Source organism: Brachyistius frenatus, unplaced genomic scaffold, assembly GCF_029030835.1.
Source record: "Brachyistius frenatus isolate BFR_SWC_R1_liver_20210118 unplaced genomic scaffold, ASM2903083v1 Contig_19, whole genome shotgun sequence".
NCBI lineage: Eukaryota > Metazoa > Chordata > Actinopteri > Embiotocidae > Brachyistius > Brachyistius frenatus.
In genome coordinates, this window is record NW_027210618.1 from 5,466,714 (window position 1) to 5,482,985 (window position 16,272).

The following is a 16,272-nucleotide window of genomic DNA, read 5'->3' on the forward strand; positions in this document are numbered from 1 at the left end:
AAGTGCCAGTTGGCGTTTGCGAGGGTGAAACAGGCTCTCAGTGGGGAACCACTCCTTCATACAACTAACTTCTCTCTTCCCTTTTCCCTGCAGATTGACGCATTGAACAGGGGGCTGGGGGTCATTTTGTCCCAGCAGGTGCAGGGGGTTGACTGCCCCGTTCTGTACATCAGCCAAAAGCTATCAGAGAGGGAGGCCGGGTACAGCACGGTGGAGAAGGAGTGGCTGGCCATCCGGTGGGCGGTCGACTCCCTGCGTTACTACCTCCTGGGACGCCCATTCACCCTCTGTTTGGACCATACTCCACTCCAATGGCTCTACCGCATGAAAGATACCAACGCCCGGATCACTCTGTGGTATCTGGCTTTAGAGCCTTTTCATTTCAAAGTGGTCCATAGGCTGGGGGCGCAGATGACCGTGGCCGAGTTCCTCTCCCGCTCTCGGGGGGAGGGGGAGTAGGTTAGGCCGGATGGTTACCCTGCCTAAATCGGGCGGTGGTGGTATGTGGTGGCGGGGGATGGTTTGGCTCAGCTGCAGGAGGGACTGATTGGGGGAGTGGCTCATGGAACAGTGCTATAAAGAGGCTTAATTAGCCCAGCTGCTTTCAATTACTGATTGTCTCTCTTGGCCCATAAAAGCCACAAGCAGGACACCAGACGGGTCACTCCTAGGGACACTGAGCAGCAGGGTGGCTGCGGAACAGACGTGTGGCATGTGCTCGGATGCTCGGCAGGAGAGCGCACAGTTGTTGATGTATTGTTTGTTAGTGAAATAAACACCTCGAGAACTGTACCGGAACTGGTTGTTGCCGTTCGTGCTGATAGAACCCACAGTGATAGCAGGATGCCTGTCACACACATGTACCCCCAACTTTCACATTATTAGTTCGATAAGCTCCAATTGTGTTTTAAGTTGCAATCAACAAGTGTTTTACCAGCACTTTCAGTCAGTGCACAAAGACATGTTATACAATATGTTTAATTGGCAGTTTTATGTGCATTTTACTAGCTACTAAAATTAGAGCATACTTTACATATGGCTCCACCAATCTGAGCACCCAAATAACATCCACAAGCTTAAAATAATTCAACAAAATTTGCAATTTGAGAAGAGTGACCACCCTATAAAGCAAATACAAACATAACTTTACAACATGTTCCTACAGTAGGAAAGAGAAAGATTTAAAACAATGCTCTATTTTGTATAGTAAATGAATTGTAATGAAAATTTGTTTTCCATCAGAACTGTGGTTACAGACTGAGAAAGCCTGCAAATAACCCTCTTATGGTTTTTATGATCAAGCTCAGTTTTTGTGGCTTTATGCAAGTCGGCTGAATGTGGGAACAATTAATGCGTTTCTGGCATGAGCGTCATCTCAATTTGCCAAATAAGCTTATCGGCCTACTGACTGTGGTAAAACAAATATTTTAAAAATCACCGTGATAGCAAAACATATTAACTCACACTACAGCATGAAACAACAAACAATAAGAAGCACTAAGCTTATTCTATGCCTTTCCATTTCCATAACAGATTACATAGTCTTATCCGATGTGACAATACCCAAATCACCCAATCACCCAAAAATCTTCTACAAACATAGAGCAGGTAATTAGCTCATTGTCAACCCAAAATATTCTTCTTTCTTCTCAAAATAGTAGTTGAGTCGTGCCACGGCATATCTGGGAGGAGAAAAAACAAGAAATCATAGAACACAAAGCTCTATATACAATCCACAAACAACATTTCACTTGTTCTGGACACATGGTCTTCCCATCTAACTTCCCTTGTCTCTTTCCTCAGGGTTTTAAATAGATAACAAATACATAAATCAACTTTTCCACAAAATACATTTAAGAATATGTTATTACAATCAAATTCACACTGTCTTGGGGTGGCATGTACTGTTGTCATCATATATTGTGTCAAAAATAGATTAAAAGTGTTCAGGCCTCTAAACAATGACTTAAAAGTAATGTTTTCAATCTTGGTTGTAAAGTTTCTTTTGAACAAATACAGGTTCATTAGTGTTTCACAAAAAACAAAAACAACAAAAATCTAAATCGACTTTATAAAGCCACAAAGTCTGTATCCTGTACAGCATCACAACTATGACCAACTAAGACCGACAATTAACTTAACTTGTATATCTTTGGACTGTGAAGAAGCCTGAGCACCAGGAGAAAACCCATGCAGAAACAGGAAGAACAAGCAAACTCCTCACAGAAAGGCCCCAGCAAAGGTTCAAACCCTGAAACTTCTTAATGTGAAGTGACAGTGCTACGGTTTTGCCGTCAATAGACGTGTAAAATATGTAATACTAATAATGATATTAATGAAATATTTAGTTTGTATTTAACATTTGTTGCAGTCCATATCTGGCATTCAAAATAATAGCCACTTTCAGACCATTCACTTAGGTGGAACATACTTGTAATGACATTTCTAAGACTCTCGTTTAAGATCAGGTCTCAGCCTGCTTAATATAAAAGATGTAAGGTAAAAAGTGCTATAAAATGATTAAAGATGGCTATTCCTCGGTTGGAAGTTAATATATGATAATGTGTTTGTAAGGTGTTCACTATAGGTCCTGCTCATAGCTCAAGGTGGGCACTGTGTTTTTGTTTGCAAAACTTGCATAACAATAGAACACCAAGCCTCTATTCAGTGAAGCCATGTGTCTGAAAGCTATGCCAAAGCTTCAGTGCATTTCAGAACTTAACTGCGAGAAAAGTGGTTTTGTGTTTTTTTTTCAACCCATATTATTGAACAGCTTAATAAATCTGATGTCTGAGTACACTGTTGCCCTTGGCCATTATACTATACTCTTTCAAATTAAGTGAAGTTTCAAAAGCACAGAAAATGGAGGCACAGAGAGGAGTTTGTCCTTTAATCAGTGCTTTCACTGAACTCCTCAATGCCGAATCAGTTTTCTCTCTCTTATTGCCGAGTGAGACAAAAAGATAATTCAGACACATGCCTTTTAGTTACTTGTATTCCACTCTGATCCCTCCCTGCATCTCTGGGTAAAAACACACTCTAATGATTGTTTTAGAGTCAAGCTTTTGCTGTCTGCTTTTCTTGCAATTCTTTCTTTCTTGTAGTTTTGGGCTCAGTGAAGGGTGACTTTTAGATATAAAATAAACACCTATTTGTTGATAGAAATAGGTGGAACAGTATCTGTAACTTGCCACTGGAAAATAGTTAACATTGATAATTTCATGGTAATTGAAATCCTTGGTGTTATCCTGGCAATGGCCAGCAGGTAATTTTCACTTCACTTGTTGAGGTATGGGGAGGCTCGACAGGTGTTTTCTCTGGACAAACAAAATTTCAAGTAAGTTGTCTACAGTGGATGACTCAGAAAGCGGAGTGAACCCTCTTTCATCCTGACTGGACAAAAACAAAAACATGCTTTTCATCAAGTAAAATATTTTCTCCTAGTTGTTCAGTTGCAAATAAAGATCCTTCACAATCAGTTTCTGTTGACTTTTACTGAAAAGATAGGCCGAGCATTTGTAGAACCACGTTTAAAATGTATGCTACAGTTGAGATTAGAGGTATTTCAATCCATTCCAAAAGATCAGTACTATGGTAAATCTAGCCATTTTTAAGTAACCTTTATCAGCTGAAATAAATCCAAATCAATATCTTTCTTTTCTGCACTGTGTCCACCTTTGCCTCCAAGTGTAGCAGCATTACTCTCTTTCACAATAACCGGCCTCACTGGAATGATTCCACTGCGTATTTCAGTGAAGATTTAAATGTGTAAATGCCAAAAATTATTTCAGTTCAGACCCTCAAATTGACAAAATACTCACCTGCTAATTAATCTATAATTTAAAAAAATGGTATCGCTTTTCCAATTTATTATTAGCAAAGAGCAGTTCATAAAACATTCCAGGCAACAGTGTCTTGTTTCGATCCAGACTGAGGCTTTTAACAGTTAAAATTACATTTAAAATTAGCTTTGCTGTTGTTGGGGTTGTGTTTGTGTCATGCGCAACTAAAGATCATTTGTGAGTAAAGAAACACCACTCTGCTACACCATCGAGAGGGTTTTTATAGTGCCAATAAATCCAACAGAAGTGAGGCGTCTTTTCTCTGTCTAATTGTGTAACATCAGGTGACGTATTCCCCCTGTCGAGCTCAAATGTAACCTTTTTAAACAGGACCTTCTGGATTTGGATCAAGTAGCTTGTGTAAAATAAGGTTTTGTCACATTTAGATGGCTGCTATTTCAAAACCACTTGATATATCTCAATGAATGTAGATTCAGTTTGTTAGAATAAATTCTGAAAACAGTTTCACTGTCAGTTTATGCAAAAAAGAAAACTGAAAAATCACTAGTTATTTTGTTCTGTTAACCTAATTATCCATCACACCCACACCCTTCATAGAATTATATCTGAGTATACTCATTTAAAAGAACAGCAAGCTTCACAGACGATCCCATTCACCCCTTTTTTTATTAAGGCCGACACCTTAAACTAGCGTGCTTAACGTTTATCATCATCAGAGATGAAACTGAGACGTTTTCCTATTTAGCAGAAGTAGGGAAAATGAACTCCCGCCAATGCAGGTATTCCATTTCACAATGTGCTTTTGTGCACAATTCCCTAAATTTTGCAGACAGGCTATTCCAAACAGTGGGCCTCCTCCTCCTCGTTCATTTCCTCATAATAATGTCTTTGTCAAATAGCAGTTCGCCTTGCCAACACGTCCACAAATCTAAACCGCTGACTTGCAGACACTTTCAACACATGAATAAAATCATATAAGGAAAGTAAATATGGACTATAGAAGGCGGGCGAGTTTGCATTCCGCTTGTGGCTCCCTATTGTCACATCTACATCTGGCCTTGGTTAAAGCACAAGGCCTCGGCGACGCCTGTCACTCGTCGGGAAGCTAGCTGTGATTTGGCTCTAGGGAATAAAAGTGGGCGGAAACTCACACACACACTCTGGCTTTAACTATCACTTCTTATCTCTTTCCTCAAAAGAACTAGTTTATTACAAGCAGTGCATTGAGTGTTTTTTCTTAAGTTAAGGGAAATAAAACAATTTGGTTCGCTGAGGAAAAGGTGGTAATGTCAAGAAAATTATGGTTAAAACACATTATTTCTTACATGAAATCAAAAGAGAATGTTTAATTTGAAAGGGCCTTTTTTTGTGATTAACTCGCTAATAATTATTACCTGACTCTGCAGCTTTTCAACAGCTTTTCATCCTTTTGGTTTTATGGCAAATTTACTGTGTGGTTTCATCGCACCATTCTCAATCTTTTTTATTCTCCTTGGCTGCATCTATGGGGACAAGTGATAATTGCAGCTATTGGACACCACTTGCCAGACTTCCAAACAGGGTCTCCAATGTGACGATTGTCTTTCTTCGGATTTGTACTTGTCTTTGAATTTTAATTGTCTGTATGTATTGAGCTTTTATTTATTTATTCGGCTACAGTAACTGTTTACTTGCAATGCTAGCAGAGACCGAAGACAATATGCCGCTTCTTCTTCTTCGCAGAACCCAACAACTTCACATACAAGTGATTTATAAAGTGAGCTTGTTGTGTTGGCTCCACCAATCCTCTCTGACAGAACAACCAACTGTTGCCTCTCCTGTCGGGGGAGGCACAAACAGCGGCCCCGGGGCTTCCACTGGCTGCCCGGAACAGCCTTGCGGCCGTGAGGAAAGCCGTCCTGGACCGGCAAGGCCTTTCACCGGAGGAGCACCGACGGAGGTTCCGCGAGGCCAGGCTGGAGCCAAAGGACCGGCCCTTCACGCATGCCCAGTGGCTGAGGGATGCCGCAGCCAGATGGTTGCGACCGGGGAGCTCTGTGGGGGAGCAACACTTGCTGGAGAAGGTGGCAGTCGAACAGTTCCTGGAGGGTCTCCCAGCCAAAACGGTGGCGTGGGTGCGTTCACGGCAGACAGGGTCATGCGATATGTGTGCTGTTCTCAGCAGTGAAGCGAGGTTGTCCGACACTGCAGACGGGGCGGGGGAACCGGTGGAGTCTCCCCGCTGGATTCCCGAATTGCACACCATGGAGGATTTTCCACTTGAGCAGTCTCGTGATGACACTCTACGTTTTGCCTTTGACCAAGTGATAAGAATTGATGGTCAATTGGTGCGCCCGGACGCAGCACAGTCATATCCACACTTTTCATTGATTAGGGACAGGCTGTATAGAGTGAGTCGTGACACTCAGACAGGACAGGAAAATGCCCAGTTGCTGGTGCCGAAAAGCTGCCGGGAAATGATTTTCCAGGCGGCTCACTATAACCCTATGGCTGGCTACATGGGATATGAAAAAACACTGCACCGGATAATGACCCGATTTTATTGGCTGGGGATCCGGGGGGATGTGCGCCGTTGGTGTGCCCGTTGGTGTCAATTGGTAAACCAGCCGGCCATTCCGAGGGCGCCTTTGCGCCCTCTACCTTTAATGGAGGTCCCATTTGAGCGGATTGCAATGCACCTCATCGGGCCATTTCACCGGAGTGCATGCGGATATCGCTTTGTGTTAGTTCTGGTGGACTACGCAACACGATATCCCGAGGCAGTGCCGTTGCGCAGCATTTCTGCAAAGAGTGTTGCGCAGGCTCTGTTTCAAGTCATCTTCTGAGTCGGAATCCCGAAAGAGTTTCTGACTGACCAGGTCACCTCGTTCATGTCATGAACACTGAAAGAACTTTACGGATTACTGATCATTAAGTTTATTCAGACCAGTGTAAACCACCCACAGACCGACGGTGTGGTCGAGCATCTGAATAAGACCTTAAAGTCCATGATCTGTAAATTTATCCACGAAGATGAACGTAATTGGGATAAATGGCTTGATGCTCTGTTGTTTGCAGTGCGGGAGGTCCCCCAGGCCTCCATGGGATTTTCTCACTTTGAACTGCTTAGAGCCACGACCTGCTTAGAGAAAGCTGGGAGGACGGTTCGAGCCCCGGGAAAAACGAAATTCAATACGTCCTGGACCTGCGAGCAAAACTACACACACTGGGAAGGCTGTCACGTGAGAATTTGCTCCAGGCCCAGGAATGTCAACAATGGCTGTACAACACCAAGCTGAGCCAATTCACACCGGGAGAAAAGGTACTTGTATTGCTTCCTTCTTCCAACTCGAAACTCCTCGCCAAGTGGCAAGGGCCCTTTGTGGTCACACGGCGAGTAGGGGATGTCAGTCATTACATGAGATGGTGCGTTCTGACAGGGGCGGAGCTACACAGCTCTACCACCTCAACCTTTTAAAAGCATGGAGAGAGGCGGAGCCTGTTTCTCTGGTGTCCGTGGTATCTGAGAGAGAGGAGCTGGGACCAGAGGTTCCAAAGTCCACCAATCCTGCCTCGCTCCCTTATGACGCCCATCTCTCCGGGACCCAGAGAACAGACGTTGCCCAGTTGCAGAAGCAGTTTTCTGATGTGTTCTCCCTCCTGCCAGGACGCACGAACCTCATAGTGCACAATATTGAGACGTCTCCGGGTGTGATGGTGCGGTCGTGACCCTACAGGCTACCTGAACACAAGAGAAAAATTGTTCAGAGGGAATTGGCTGCTATGCTGGAGATGGGAGTAATAGAAGAGTCCAACCGTGCCTGGTGTAGCCCCATTGTTCTTGTTGTCAAGAAGGATGGATCTATTCGGTTCTGTGTGGACTATTGCAGGGTGAATGATGTGTCACGATTTGATGCGTACCCAATGCCCCGGGTCAACGAACTCCTGGACCGACTGGGCACTGCGCGTTTCTTTACGACACTGAGGGGGGGGATATATTATTATTTTCTTTGAATGCTTTGTACACGTATACCCTGGTGCAGAGACCCTACTAATCTCAGGACTTGTTGGTGAACTTGCAGCCTGTGAGCCACAACTTAACTGATAACAGGCTAGTGAGCGTTGAGATGCTAGCACTCAATCACAAAATCTCCCAAGGCTTTATTCTGCTTTCTGTGTACTGCAGTTCTATGCCATTCATGATCATCAAATCATTCAGTGTAAATGAAAAATGAAAAAAAATGAAAAATGAAAAAGTCTCTCAAAACTAAACAAGCTTTCTAACTGTTAGCCATTGTAAATGCTGGTGTGACCTAGCGTTTATCCATCCAATATGATACATACTTACAATTTTGCTATTAAATGTAACTATAGGTTGCTTTATGCAATTTAAACAAAAGACAAGGACAGTCTCATAAGATTATTTGCTGTGGTAAACACCCACTTTAAGTGTATTTAAAAGAAAACATGAAGGCGAGAACTGACTTGACTGTTCTTATCCATATTGCCTTTTTCAGTACGGAATGGATATCCTAAAAGAGGAAATTTATACACATACGTTGATGCGTGTGTGTGCATGTGTCAATTGGGGTAGGGCAGCAGAGGCCTGCAGCGTAATGCCACTTTCAAACTTTAGACTTAGTTCTCCATAGTAACTGTTGCTCTTAAAGCTCAGTTCAGTTTAACCCTCCAGTTAAAGAAAGGTAACCTAACCCTCACCACGCACTTTAGGACAACCTCAGCTGGCGGCTTAAAGGAGCAGACTTCTAGCAGGCGCATGTGGCCCAGCCAGGGATGAGAGACGTATATGTAAGGCAGGAGCGACGGCACTGGAACAATAGTGCCTCTGTGCCTCTGCACCCCTCTGGATCACATTTCCTCCGAGGTCCAGATCGAAATGAGGTGGAGGCCCTGTCGCTGATCTAGCAAGCGGGCAGAGAAAGCCACACAGAGGGGAGGGTGCTGTATGTCAATAGTGATTAGGATCACGATCACAACTGCTGCGGGTGTGGAGCACGCAGAGAAGGGAGAAAGGAAGAAAAAGTGGGGGTGGAGGGAAACATTTTGCCCTCCTGAACTTTACTTTCTGGTTGCGAGGCATGTCTGTTGAGCTTGTTTAAGATAACTAGTCCTTATGTGGACCGTTATTTATCGAAAAGTAAAAGAAATACGTTTTGATTTCCTTTGAAAGTTGTTGTGAAAGCAGAGGTTTTCATCTTATCATGATGTGTGGTTTAATACTGAAGGAAAGCAGAGGATTTCATGTGTAAATATTTTGTCTGTGTTTAGAAGTGACAAGAAGGGTGGAAGAAGTGTGCTTGTCCTGCCTGCTTTATACCAGATCATAGATACACAGTCTTAAAACACCAGCCAAAAAAATAATATATTTCCACGGTCTTAGCTCAAGTTTGTTCCCTATCCTTTACTGCAATTTCTTTGCCAACATATTCTTTGTCATGCTGTCCAAATGAAAATCCTGTTTGTTTAAACGTTGCACTAAAATACAGAGTGCCTAAATTCAATAGGCAGGATGTATTTTTCATTTGCGAGTATTTAAGTGATGGATGATGATGTTAAGTGCTGTAATTAAGCTCGTCCCAAGAAACTGCCCTGAAATCATAATTCTCTTTGTGGTTTCATGTGTTTCTCCATTGAACAGTTATTGAGGTGGTGTTAATGTTAAGGTGATACCTAATGTCAGTAAGACATCAGATTGAATAGCGGAAATTTCCAAAAAAAATTCACGAACGAAACATCTTTACATAAACTTTAACAATGTTAATGCAAAGTTATACTTAAATGTGAGACTTTTGAGATGCCTTTTTTTTAGGAGTACAAACCTTTGGAAGTCAAAGTCAATGGAGGAGAAGCGTGATTGCAGGATGGCCCAAAGACCCCAGAAGAAGTTGGATGCCTGGTGGAGCAGAGAAAAAAAAAGGCACTGTATTACCAAATGAAAATGAAAAATACAAACTTGAAAAGCATCTTTACAAAGAAAAACATTTAATTAAAACTCTATAGTGCAGAATATTATACAAACAAGGGTTGACTTAAAGTTTGTAGCACTGGGTTACCAAAGTGAAGTAACATGCTTCTACATGTTGAGTTTCGCACCATAAAAGAAGAGAAGCCAGAGGCTGCAAGAACAGAGGGAAATTAAAGCAAAAAAAAAAAAAAAGAAATGAATAATACCTGCCTTCTGTTTAGTGGACGGTATTTTATTCTGCATTTATGTTATCTGATCTGATATTTTTAAATGCACAAAATATGATGCGCTTGCATACAATACTTGATGTTGTCTTTAGAGCGAATGCGTCAACACAGTGAAATTCTCATATACCCTTTTGATCCAATTAAGTTTCTAAAGCACACTTCTTGCCCCCGCCGTTCTGCAGGGAGGCCACAGCGGGGTCAGATGTCAGTGTCTTGCTCAAGAACACTTTATGCATACTGACAGAGACTCTGAATCGGAGGCATCTAACTGAATGACAGGCCTATTAATTACACGCAGCCAGTAAGTGATACTCCCCAGGGACTGGAGAGGTTTAAAAGTGTAAAAATGCTCATGTTTGCGATGGAAATTTGCAGTGCAGAATCATAGGTGCTGTGTTTTTATGTTTTGCTATATATTCCTATGCCAGGGTGCAGAATTGTAAAAACAGTGACCTCCAGTTGTTGTGTTGTAACAGCTTCCATAACTGCTGCTGCAAGCCAGTTGCACGCTGCTAAGTCAGAATGACAAACCTCTATATTGAATGAATCCCTCCTTAATGGCTTTGCTCACTTAGGCTTGCGGACTTCCATGCCTCCATAAATTTCTGTTGTTCTCCACCCTTATTGTAAATCTTCATGGTAAGGCCACTAATAGCAAGTCCTAATAAGATCCAGACGGGCCTCTGTTCTGTGGCCCAGTGATATAATCACATTTTTATTTGATAATCAAATAAAGGGTGGAATGAAATACTTGAAGAGTAATGTGCGGTTTTCCTTTGGCTTTACTCCCCTCCCTGGCAGATTTTCATCTCTAATCTCTGTCCTTAGTTGGTAAGAGAGATTGAGCGTGTTTCCATTATGATTAATAACTGGTCTCTATTAAGAGAACATTAATCTAACACTAAGCAGAGAGTGTCTGTGACAGGGGGCCATTGAGAAAAACGGATACAAAGACGTGAGGGGTGAGTGACATCACAGAGCCGCATGCTTTAGCTTCGACATCACGGGGGATCCCTGCGTAGTAGAGGACGAGTCGTAAAGACCCCACTGTGTCTTGGCACAGTGTGCCAGGGATTAGGATTTGAGAGAGGAAACTTCACACCGCAGAGCTTTGGCAATTGGCCAGGCTTTGTCGATGGCACACAGCTTCCTTTGGTGCAAGCTGATTTCCTTGGTTCCTACATTTTCACTATTCATCTGTATTGTTAACTACTGACACTTCACTACAATGTGAATTCAATGTATTTTGATTATTATAAAGCTATTGTTAAGTGTTACAAATTGATAAAACGCACACAAAAACATTACCAGGGAGAACAAGCAGAGTGAAATTAATTATTGGAAATTTTTCAAAGCCTGTTACAGCTATATCTTCTGGTTATATCAGATGTGATGGGAACCAATTTTCCAATCTGTCTGTGGTGCAAATGAATGGTCAGAAGTGTGTGGACACAACTTTCATTGTGCCACTTATGTTCAAAGAGAATCGGCTTGCAACTAACAATGACAATAACATTCTTGATTAACATTTTGATCTATGAAATGTCAGCAAATAGTCTAAATAGTCCAAAACAGTCAACACAGTTTAGCTCAGAAATGGCTTATTTTCTCAGAAAGAAATTTGCGAATTTGCCGAAACAATTAATCAATTATCGACTACATTTTCTGTCGATTGACAGAATTTGAATATTTAATTATTTGAGCTCATCGTGATATTTTATGCCATTAGCAGAGAAGAGAAACAACAAAAAACCTTGGATATTTCCTTTCTTTTGTCTCCGGGTCACCACAAGTGACAGATAACGGATAATAAAACACACTAAAGATTAAAGTCCTTTAATTAAAACATTATATTTAAAGGGGAACATTGCAGCTATTTGTAAAAAATCTTGAAGCAGAGAAGTTTCTTTAAAATTTGGAAAAGCGATTTTCTCAGTTAACAGGCTCAGTATCCTTCATTTTGACACACGGCTTGTCAAAATGAGTCGAGCTGGAAACTTGGCTTGTTAAGCGTCAGTGATCAATTTCCCCCACTTCCCTCAAGTCAAGAGTCCTCCTCGGTTTGTCACAAAAAAAAATCTGATTTCAATCAACATGATGTTATCGCTTCTCTCACTCCATTCCAGGCCATATCCCCCCTCCCCACCTCCTTCCACTCCTCTCAGTTTTTTGGCCAAGGCACAAGTTATTTTAAAAGTAATATGCTTCCTCATCATTTCTGGGCTATTTCAAGAGACATTCACACCAACCCCAAAATTGGTTGGACAATTCTGCATATTGTGTTGAGCTATGAAAGCACTTTAAGACAGATAGCCCAGCACAACTTGAGCCACCAAAGAATGAAAATTGTGGTCATAAGAAAAATAATTTTGGCTTCTATCTTTCATTTTTCCCTGTGGTAGTTTCTAATCAACTCAGATGGAGTCCATCAAACTTTGAACAGTGGTGGGTCAACTGTGGATGGTTTGGTTTTCTTTGGTGGGGAGGTGATGGAAAAGTAAATTGTTAAAATGTGACGGTAAGGTGTTGCCACCCTGCCATTTCAGAGGTCTGCACATATGGATATTGTTGAAATGCACACGCTAATCTCATAATATTGAGATATTTAAGTCCCTTCGAGTTGAAAACTTCAAAGAAGGAAATAACCGTTGAGAGATTTGTCACTTTCCAAAGTCTTTCCAAAGATTTGAGTCACTAAATAATGACATATTTCAACATTTCAACAAAGTCAGTGGGAGCAGACACTTACGAGTGAGAATTTGCAGACTTGAACATAGAGCTGCGTAACTTCTGCCTCTGTAACAGTGACCTCCCGTCCTGTGCTGTGCTTGTAACTCTCCAGATAGGCTGTCAGCCAGTCCCTCTGCAGCTCCCAGCTCGGATAAAGGCTGTAGTTAACATCGTTCACACCTTGAACACAACGCACACAGTCAGCGATAAAATTCAACACAATGCCTATACTAACTGTTAGTTTTGAGGTCTTGCCACTGAGTGAAGTGGAATAACAGCACTTCAGTCAACACCTGTCAATTCCACTTAAATTCTTCAAATGATTGCTCCCCATCAGTGAACGCTGTTACAAACACATACAGTGGTGAAAGAAGTACTTAGACCCTTACACCAAGTAAAAGTAGCAAAAATCCTTTGTTAAATGTAAAAGTCCTTCATTTAAAATCCTACTTCAAAGTAGGATTTATATTTGTAAAGTACAAAAAGCATCAGAATCAACATGTAGGCCACTTCAAAGTAAGTAAAGTAAAAATACTTGTGCGGAATGGCCCATTTGAGAATCACATATTTTTAGATTATATTTATTGATTCAATAATGTGTCCATCACTTGTTAGCAGCTGGAGCTAATTCTAATTAGGGTTAGGGTTAGGGTAGGTGAGAAGCTTAATCTTCAATACTACAGCATAATTTATCAATTTATTTATATTCAATATTAATAATTTGAATCAGTTGGTTTTACTTTTTAGATCAATCCCAGATCGGTTTGCTTTTTGTTGTTTTTCTTATTATATTATATTCTCTGGTTTTTTTTTGTTGCCTTTATACATCTTTTACCCTTCTGAACCATGTGTCTTGCGTTTGGGTCCAACCTGCTCCTGAATTTACTGTCCTACTGTTCCATCCTTATTTATTTGAGCTGAAGGATAAAATGCACTAAAGTTCAATGACAGATATACGGTATGCACACCTTTTTTTGTTTGTATACAGAAGCAGTTCCAATGTACTTTTCAAAATCAACAGGGTTAGCATCCTTCATTCTGTGCTGGACTCAGGAAACATTTTCTGTATGAGTTTTGGCTAATTCTAGTAATTATTTAACATCTTGATCAACTTTCTAAGGTTGGACTATATTTGTGTAACACCCTCACTCAACTATCATTTGGACTTGTGGACATTTTGCACATTCCAACTTGCAAGCTGAAGAATTGTTACACTGAGATTAGTTCCACAAATGTTCAAACTGTCTCTGTCAAGCTTTGCTGTAATGCAGCTGGTCTACCAAAGCCACTTTTATCACCGAACAGAATACATATTGAATAAAGCAATTTGTCCTGGCTGCACTGCAATAAGAACATTGTTTCATCGTCAATAATGGCAGAAAGACGAAATGATATATGAGATGGGTCTCATAGTGGACAATGATTATGCACATCACATACTGAATATACTGCTTAATGTGGAATGTAAGCATTCCACATTAAGCAATCTTATTTGTTCTGGCTGTCCAAAAGATTTGGAGATTTAAAGATTTTGAACCTCTTTTCATCACTACACCTACCAGCAAATTCATTGAAGTGATTGCCAATATCGAAAGCCTGGTAGTTGTAATCAGCGTACTCGTAGTCAATGAATTTCGCCATTCCTGATGGAGGAGAGGGAAAGCAACAGTGGTTACCAGTACAACATGACAAACACATCTTATGGAGGTACAACTGAAAACCCTCCTCTTCTTTATTGAAGGTACAGAAAAGAATATCACACATTAGGTAAGATATTTAATAAGTGGGAATCTCAGGTTTGTTTCTGTGTGAAAAATAAAGGGAGGAGATGTGAGGACCGTGAGCTGCGTTATTTTAAACTAATGAAAAGAAACACATTCATCTATGTCAACATTAGCTTCAGTAACAGAATGAGACTCTTCAGTCACAGAGCTACAAAGAAGTGAGTGTAGCGTAAGGCGGCCTTTTATTTTCAACTGGATTCAGTTGGTTTAATTGCTGTTTGATGTAAATCTGTTACATGTCCACATGAAATAATTCCCATTTCAGTTTTAAAACCAGCATGTTTTTCTCACCCTCTTTGTGGTTGTAGATGATGTTTTTTGTCAGAAGGTCATTGTGGCAGAGGACAGTTGGCGAGTCAACCTGTGACAGGTGTCTCTTCAAAGACTCCATTTCCACCGACAAAGTCTCAAAGCTGGGCACCTCTCTGAGAGCTGCACGCCTGCAAGGGGGAAAACCACTAGAATTGCATTTCTATTTTTATAATGGAAGGGCAAATATTCTCATTCCCACATTTTGAGGAATGTTTCATGAATGAGGGGTGTGTTCCATACACAGCTGTACAAGGTTTTTGGGCAAATTGGTGGTTTGAGTTCGAAAACCCAAGAGTCACTTCACTGTACAGTAAGTATTTCAGTACAATGTACAGTAAATGTTTCAGTACAATGTACAGTAAATGTTTCAGTACAGTCTACTGTAAATCCTTCGCAGGCTTTTAAAAAAAAGTTTGTCTGGATTTGAGGATTGAAGCTCTGAAATCCTCATGGGTTGATGGAATTTTTTTGAACTTTTGACACAAATAGTATTTCATCCAGTCAGCATCGGTATAGAGTAGCTGTAGAAGGGGGGAAATCTGCACTTGTATAAATGAAGGGAAAACAAGACTCTTGTGACAATATTGGCAAAGGGAGGAAGAGCATTTGCTGAGAGGATGCAGATTTAGAAGATCAAAGTTGTCATGAACTCCACACTTTTTCTTCTTGGAACAACGTGTTTGTAAATTGGTGCAGTTCCGCGTACCTCATTGAGAGGTTACATGCCTTGTTTTCACTCTGTTGATTACTCAATATATCAAAGGAGGCACTAATGTCCTTAGACGTCAGTGCAAAATGCACCTGGAAGAAATGCTGCGCAAGCATCCGTCTCCTAATTAATTTTCGTGTTTCCTTTTTAGTCACGACGACTGCTGAGACAAGTAGGTACTTTAAACAGTGTAATTTAAACACTACCTATTTATTCAAAAGGGAACAAACAGATGCTCCGGTATTATACACACTTGGAGACATAATTTAGTGAGGCCTGTGAGGAACGCACAATAAAAACAAAAGGAGAGGAGCCTTGTTTATAGTTGTGATACAGAGATTCTGCTGCCTTATACAATCTCCGCCTACACATTCTCAACAACTCATGTCAGTTTTGTATATTATCTTCCTCCAGTTCATTGAGTCAGTCTGTCTTCCTGCTTGGATTAATCATTTGAGGACAGAATCTTTGAATCAAAGAACGTTAAGATATGGATAATTATGTTTGTACTTTACAGCAAGTTAGTAAAGATGTGTTTAAATTCCCATCTCTTTAATGGTTCTCAGTTGAAATTGTATGAATGCTGTAAATTCTACTTCCAAATTGCATTTTCAAGAGATATAGGCCGAGAATAGAGTGCTCGATTCACATCTACTTGCCTGTGAAATCTTCGTTATTTAAAATCGACCCCCTCTGACATGCATAATTTATCTATCTCCTCTCTAATATGAATTAAAACATG

The 16,272-nt window shown here is 41.0% G+C and overlaps 2 protein-coding genes across 2 annotated transcripts in view; both read right to left on the reverse strand.

Annotated features, from left to right (window-relative positions):
* The window catches only part of LOC138619177 (nuclear receptor-interacting protein 3-like), a 260,883-nt gene that overhangs the window by 41,740 nt on the left and 202,871 nt on the right, over nucleotides 1-16,272 (reverse strand). The window lies entirely within an intron of this gene.
* Nucleotides 952-16,272, reverse strand: part of LOC138619163 (ethanolamine kinase 1) — a 30,952-nt gene continuing 15,631 nt past the window's right edge. The window contains exons 4-8 of the mRNA XM_069695450.1: nucleotides 14,801-14,949; nucleotides 14,285-14,368; nucleotides 12,745-12,905; nucleotides 9,623-9,696; nucleotides 952-1,682 (exon numbers count right to left, since the gene is read on the reverse strand). Coding sequence (XP_069551551.1) covers nucleotides 1,613-1,682; nucleotides 9,623-9,696; nucleotides 12,745-12,905; nucleotides 14,285-14,368; nucleotides 14,801-14,949 — 538 coding nt within the window. The 3' untranslated portion in view covers nucleotides 952-1,612. The remainder of the gene's footprint in view (nucleotides 1,683-9,622; nucleotides 9,697-12,744; nucleotides 12,906-14,284; nucleotides 14,369-14,800; nucleotides 14,950-16,272) is intronic.